This window comes from Podarcis raffonei, chromosome 7, assembly GCF_027172205.1.
Source record: "Podarcis raffonei isolate rPodRaf1 chromosome 7, rPodRaf1.pri, whole genome shotgun sequence".
In the NCBI taxonomy this organism is placed as follows: domain Eukaryota; kingdom Metazoa; phylum Chordata; class Lepidosauria; order Squamata; family Lacertidae; genus Podarcis; species Podarcis raffonei.
The window spans coordinates 10,936,116-10,941,901 of record NC_070608.1 but is presented as its reverse complement, the minus strand read 5'-3'; the positions used below and the strand labels follow the sequence as shown (position 1 = coordinate 10,941,901).

Genomic DNA, 5,786 nt, shown 5'->3' with positions numbered 1-5,786 from the left:
TATGAGTCACACCTGGCATATTTATTCAGAAGGCACCTCCTAGTCTGATGTCCCTTGGCATCAATTGTCAGATCTATTAGTATTTCTGTATGGTTATTATTGACTAGCTAGCTGTGTGTGGAGTGCCACTGTGTGTTCAAGATGTGTCTGAGAAGTATTGGGCTTGGTGAGAGTGTGGGTGCCTCTTCTATTTCAGTGGCCATTGGGGAAGTTCAGGAGGGTAGGACCTGAACCAATGAATTCAAGTTACAAGAAAGGAGATGATTCTGACTAAACATCAGGAAGAACTGTCTTGATAGTTCAGATAGTTTAAGCACAGGTTGGATGGCCACCTGTCATGTATGATCTAGAGGAGATTCCTGCATTGCCTGGGTTGGACTCAATGGACCTCACAGTCCCTTCCAACTCTACAATTCTCTGAATCTATTATCACCCTGTGCCTCTCAGTCTCAACCTAGGTTTCTCTCTCTCTCTCTCTTTCACCATAAATTGCCACAAAGAAAGGCTACAGTGCTGTATATCTACATATAGCCAGAGGGTTTTCCAGCCTCTGCCATAATGGAAACAGATGAACTTGAGTCACCTTCACAATGGTACATACTCTCCTAGGTCATAGAGTTCAATCACTTATTTTTAAAAGCTCACAGTGGCTGAGCCTGGCTTATTTCCCTTCAGGTCCTCAGCGAGCAACAGTCTTGGACTGCAGTGTAATGTTTATTTATTTATTTTTAAATGATATTTATTGGGTGGGAAAGTTTTTTTTAAAAAAAAATTACACACACACAAAAGAAAAAACAAGACAGAAAAATAAAAAATAAAACCATCATTCTCAAATTCTCCACTTTCAATACCTTCTTTCTTTGACCTCCTCCTCCTCCCTTTTCTTGTATCCTGATTAATAATAATCGCAGCAAATGCTTTCCTTGATTCATAATATTCTGTCATTACATTACCTTAATCTATCTTCATCTTATCATATAGAAAACGTTAAAGTTTAAAACTTAGATCTTATTTTTACCAACTTCTCCTAACCATAACATTTTTATCTAATTCTTTGGACATTTTTACAAGAGCCAAGTAATTTCATTTCAACATTTATCTAACATTCATCAATTTTATAGAACAGTCCTAATGATAAAAAAAAAAGAAAAAAGACCATCCAATCTTCATCCAGCGTCCCTTCCTCCTGGTCCCGGGCTTTGTCAGTCCTTTTTAACTTATTAATCTAGCACATTAACCTGGTAATCTTATATCCGAGGCCCTCAAGTCTCTTCCATGTCCCTTCCGCAGCTCTTCTTCATATTTTCCTTTCATTCGTGGGAACTCCAGCTTGGTAATGCTTTGGACCCTTTTCAGCAGATCAGCCCCTTTTCCGTAGACCAGACTGGACTCCATATGGTATTTAAAAACATGTTCCAGATTCCCTCCAAGCCCACCACAGCTTGAGAGAGCCCCCACAGCTCTAGACATCTGACGGCCCATTGCCAGACTCGAAAAGCCCAAATCTCCCTGTATAGGGGGGTCTATCCAGCCCCCCATTTCCAAACCTAACCAAACTTTATCTTTCCAAGTCTGGTTTTTTCCAAGTTGATTTGTCAAATCCAAAAATTTATGTTCCTGCTGGGCCGCTGCTCCCTCTGTCTCTGGCGCCCAAGATTCAGCAACATCCTCTTCTTTCAGTTGTTCTGTCATGGCACATTCCTGTTTTAGTTCCTGGGTGGGCTCCATATAGTTTCCCACTACCTGTTCAAAGGTTCCGGCCGCATTAGTCATTAAATCCGTCTTCTGGCTTATCTGACCCAATAGGGCATTTATTTTACAGAGAGCACCCAACAGTGCTTCTGAAGACATTGTCCTGCAAGGTCACAAATCCTTTCCCACGCTTGTAATCTGATGCAGCTCCAAGCTCCCAGGAATTAGTTACAATTTCACAGTCCCCCTCTAGGGGGAAAGCTTCTAGATGTTCTTTCTTTTGATAACAATAGCAACAAAGTTTCTTTTTTAAGATATTTTGTCCATATTTGTTCTTTTAAAATGTGAAAGGAAACAATGGAATCACTATGTTTCTCTTCTCTTAACTACCTGTCAGAGACATTTGTTTCTGGTCAATGAGCTTCAAACGTCAATTCTGACACCCCGCTCCAGGATCAGGATGGTGGAAAATTACTTTGCTTTAAACTTACTTCTGCAGGTTTAAACAGCCCAAAAAAGGTCCCCCGTCTTCTCCTGCTACCGAAGGGGGGTTCAGCGATTTTAAATGATGAAAGCAAATCCTTTGAAAGTGATTTTCAAAGCTCTAGTTTACGTTGTCTTTGCTTTGTTCTGGCTACAAGGAAACGGAAGGGTGACTTCCTGTTTAGACCTTCCCGTTTCAGTACCAAATTAGAGTAAAATTTAAGTCCAAATTCCTTTCTATTTCGCCAGTTCTTTATTAAAGTCCAAATGTTCAATGTTTCAGTACTCACGGGCGGTTATTTTGGATGCCAAATTGTCCCAGGAAGAAGGCAGCGCTCTCCGGCAACGGCTATGCGGCTTCGCTCCGCAGAAAAAGCAATTGACTCACAGCACCGCGCCACTTCCCCCTCGTCGCTTCGGAGCCCGTTAGTGGGTTCCTTTGCGGGTTGGGGGGGCGCTAAGGGTGCCCGCTGAGTCCCACGGTCACAGGCTTCATCCGCCTGTGATTTCCAGAAGGGTCCCCGCTTCGCCGCAGCGGAAAGGACCCGTTTCATGCGGAGCTGGTCCCTCCAAGTCAGAGGGAGTCCGCCATTGCCGATGGCGCCACCCCGGAAGTGCAGTGTAATGTTTAATCTGGCTTCCAATCTGGATAAAACAGAAACAATAAAGGCATTTTTGCAGGACTTCTTCAGCAAGGCAAGAACTGCTTTGCAAGTCCTTCCTTGCCACTGTCTCCTGTTGGCAATGACAACCGCCACCACTTAACAAGAGACCCATTAGTAAGTAGCTCTTGATCCAAACTCCTCTGAAGCAGCAAAATTGTGTGACAGCAGCTGCATATTATGGTTTTCTGGCATGCCCCCTGCACTCATCTATGGAATATCCCTATCTAACTTCTGACTTTCTTTCCCATACAGCTAGGGTAGGGAACTCCCACAGCCTATGGGCCACATCTGGACCCCCTTTCATTGTTACCTGCCCAAACCTTTACTTCTAAGAATATATCTTCCCCTTCAAAAACATGTAGCGTTGGTTGCTAGTACCCATGAGAGTCTGGAGCAGAAGCAGACTCTAGTAGGTGTGGTAGATTTTTTCTATCTCTGTGGCAAGAGTCAGGATGTTGCAGCCCAACACAGAAGTTGGCTTGCAGCAGTGGAGAGCTGTGTCATGAGCCATGGACAGAAAATAGCGACAGGATATTGAATCGCCTGGAGTTATCAGAAGAGGACACAGAGCCAAAGCAATAGAGGGAGATGGAGGAATACAAGCCAAGTGTGGAATGGAGGGAGCGACAGAGGAGAGGAATCTGAATACAAAATGGAGGCTGGAGGAGAAAGGTGAGAGTGGGTTTGGTTGAGAAGAGGAAGAAGGAGGAACAAAAGCAAGCAGGAAATTGAAATATACTTGGAGTGGAGTGTGGATTTCATGCTCTTTATTCAGCTCATAGTAGTAAGGAATGGAAGTTCCCCTGAAAAGTCTGCTTTATATACATTATTTACACAATGGGCCCCATGTGAGTGGCTAATTCTGGGATTCTCCTGTAGGCCAATCAGGTTGCGGATTCACTTCCACCTGGAGTGGGATAGGATGGCTCCTGCGGACCAATCAGACTGCTGCATTTTGGATCCTATTCAACTCAGTACATAGCAGAAACCTCATTGAGAAGGCTGTCTGAAGGTATCACGCAATGAATTAAATGTTGTTGCCTTTTCAAAAGGGCTAAACTTTGCTCTCCGGGTATTGTAGATTCATCCTGACCTCCAAACACTGGAATGCCTAAGTTTAAAATTTTCTGCTGCAGGCAGCCAGGATTCATCTGAGGGACGCGGACACACACACACACACACACACACACACACACCACATCGCGACAGGAGATGACTTTGAGCACGCAACAACCGGGACTCTTGAATCTTATCACTGGGCCGGCTTGGTTGGGGCTGCCCCAGCCCACAAGTGGATTTTGGGGGGAGCTCAATTACCCTTTAAAAAAAGAAGGAAAGATTCCTCACCGCTGCCTCATGGGTACATCTTCGGAACTGATAGCTGCAGTTGCCATTGTCTTCTCTGTCGTGACTCAACAATAGGCCCACTGATGTGCAGTATGTGGTTAAAACTCTGTATGGGCTGCATTATTTCAGCCTCCAGGTGGTGGCTCAGCCCACCTGGATGACCGTCCTTCACAAAACAATCTCCTCCTCCTTGGGCAGCCCACTAACTGCAAAGAGGCACCCTCAGAACATGGCCTAGCTCCTCAAGAAACAACAGATTCACGCGGACCCACGGAAATGCCACCAAAACAACCCCCCCAGCGTGGCCCTACACCACAGGTGGCATACGGATATGTCCCACATGCCCCAGGAGCTCAGCCCGTTCACGGTCAGGCGCTTCAGGGCGTCGTGTGGATGCCAGCTCCAATTCCGCCCCCCAACTGCCCCCCGGGATTAGAATATTTAAGCCAGATTGATCAGATGATAATTCAGCAAAAGATTGAGCTTGTGGAAATCATAATTGGCTTTGAAACCAGCAACAGGTATGAAGTGAAAAATGCTTGGGGGCAAAGGATCTACTTTGCAGCCGAGGATACCGACTGCTGCACACGACTCTGCTGTGGAATGGATCGGCCATTTACCATTAAAATCATGGACAACGTGGGCCAGGAAGTGATTGAGCTCCAGCGACCTCTCCGGTGCTCCAGTTGCTGTTTTCCGTGCTGCTTGCAAGAGCTTGAAGTCCATGCCCCTCCAGGCACGCCCGTTGGGTATATTAAGCAGACGTGGGATCCCTGCCTGCCTAAGTTCACTATCCAAAATGAACTCCAACAGGATGTCCTTAAAATCACTGGTCCCTGTATAGCGTGCAGCTTTTGTGAAGATGTTCATTTTGAGGTGCTGTCGCTGGATGAACAGACGGCTGTTGGGAGGATTTCTAAGCACTGGTCTGGCATTGTGAAAGAGCTCTTCACCGACACTGACAACTTTGGAGTCCAGTTCCCGTTGGACCTTGATGTTAAAATCAAAGCTGTCCTGCTGGGAGCCTGCTTCCTGGTGGATTTCATGTTCTTTGAAGCTGGAGGAGGAGGCAGCCAGCGAATGGGGGTCTGGGGTTAGGTCTCGCTGCTGCCTTATAAATACTTTGGAGAAAGCCCTCACGTTCCTTCTCCTTTTGCTTTGCCAAAACAGGGCATTAAGCCTGTCCGTAAGAGAGAATTTCGTTAAAAGCAGCGTTAGAAAGTCGCCAGCCACCAGGTGCATTTTGCACCTGGCTATAGGCCTCTTGCGACCAATTGACCTACATGTCCGAAATCTGGCAGCTCATGCCTGGGGATTCTTGGATCTTGACTGTTTTCACACACTAGCAACACATCCTGTAGAATTCTATCCACTATGTTTTATCTGCACAATCAGAATGAATTTCGGGAACCAAAAAGTCACCTTGAAAAAATACGACCTTTGAGCTGTCTGGCTCCAAAATGGCAACTAGGCATTCCATTTTGGCGACTGTAACCCTGGTTTAAGGAGCCATTTGGCACCTAGCTGTCATATCTTGAGTTTCTAACACTGGTTAAAAGTACTTATTTTAAAAAATAATTATGGCACGTATATATCTGC

At 45.5% G+C, this 5,786-nt stretch overlaps 1 protein-coding gene across 1 annotated transcript; it reads left to right on the top strand.

Annotated features, from left to right (window-relative positions):
* Positions 1–4,033: 4,033 nt before the first annotated feature.
* On the top strand, positions 4,034–5,322 carry LOC128417069 (phospholipid scramblase 1-like). Its single transcript, XM_053395285.1, has one exon. The coding sequence runs from the start codon at positions 4,464–4,466 to the stop codon at positions 5,283–5,285; it is 822 nt and encodes a 273-aa protein (XP_053251260.1). The 5' UTR covers positions 4,034–4,463; the 3' UTR covers positions 5,286–5,322.
* The last annotated feature ends 464 nt before the right edge of the window (positions 5,323–5,786 follow it).

Coding starts and splice junctions, on each gene's coding strand:
- LOC128417069 (XM_053395285.1), top strand. CDS start 4,464: ATGCCACCAAAACAACCCCCCCAGCGTGGCCCTACACCACAGGTGGCA.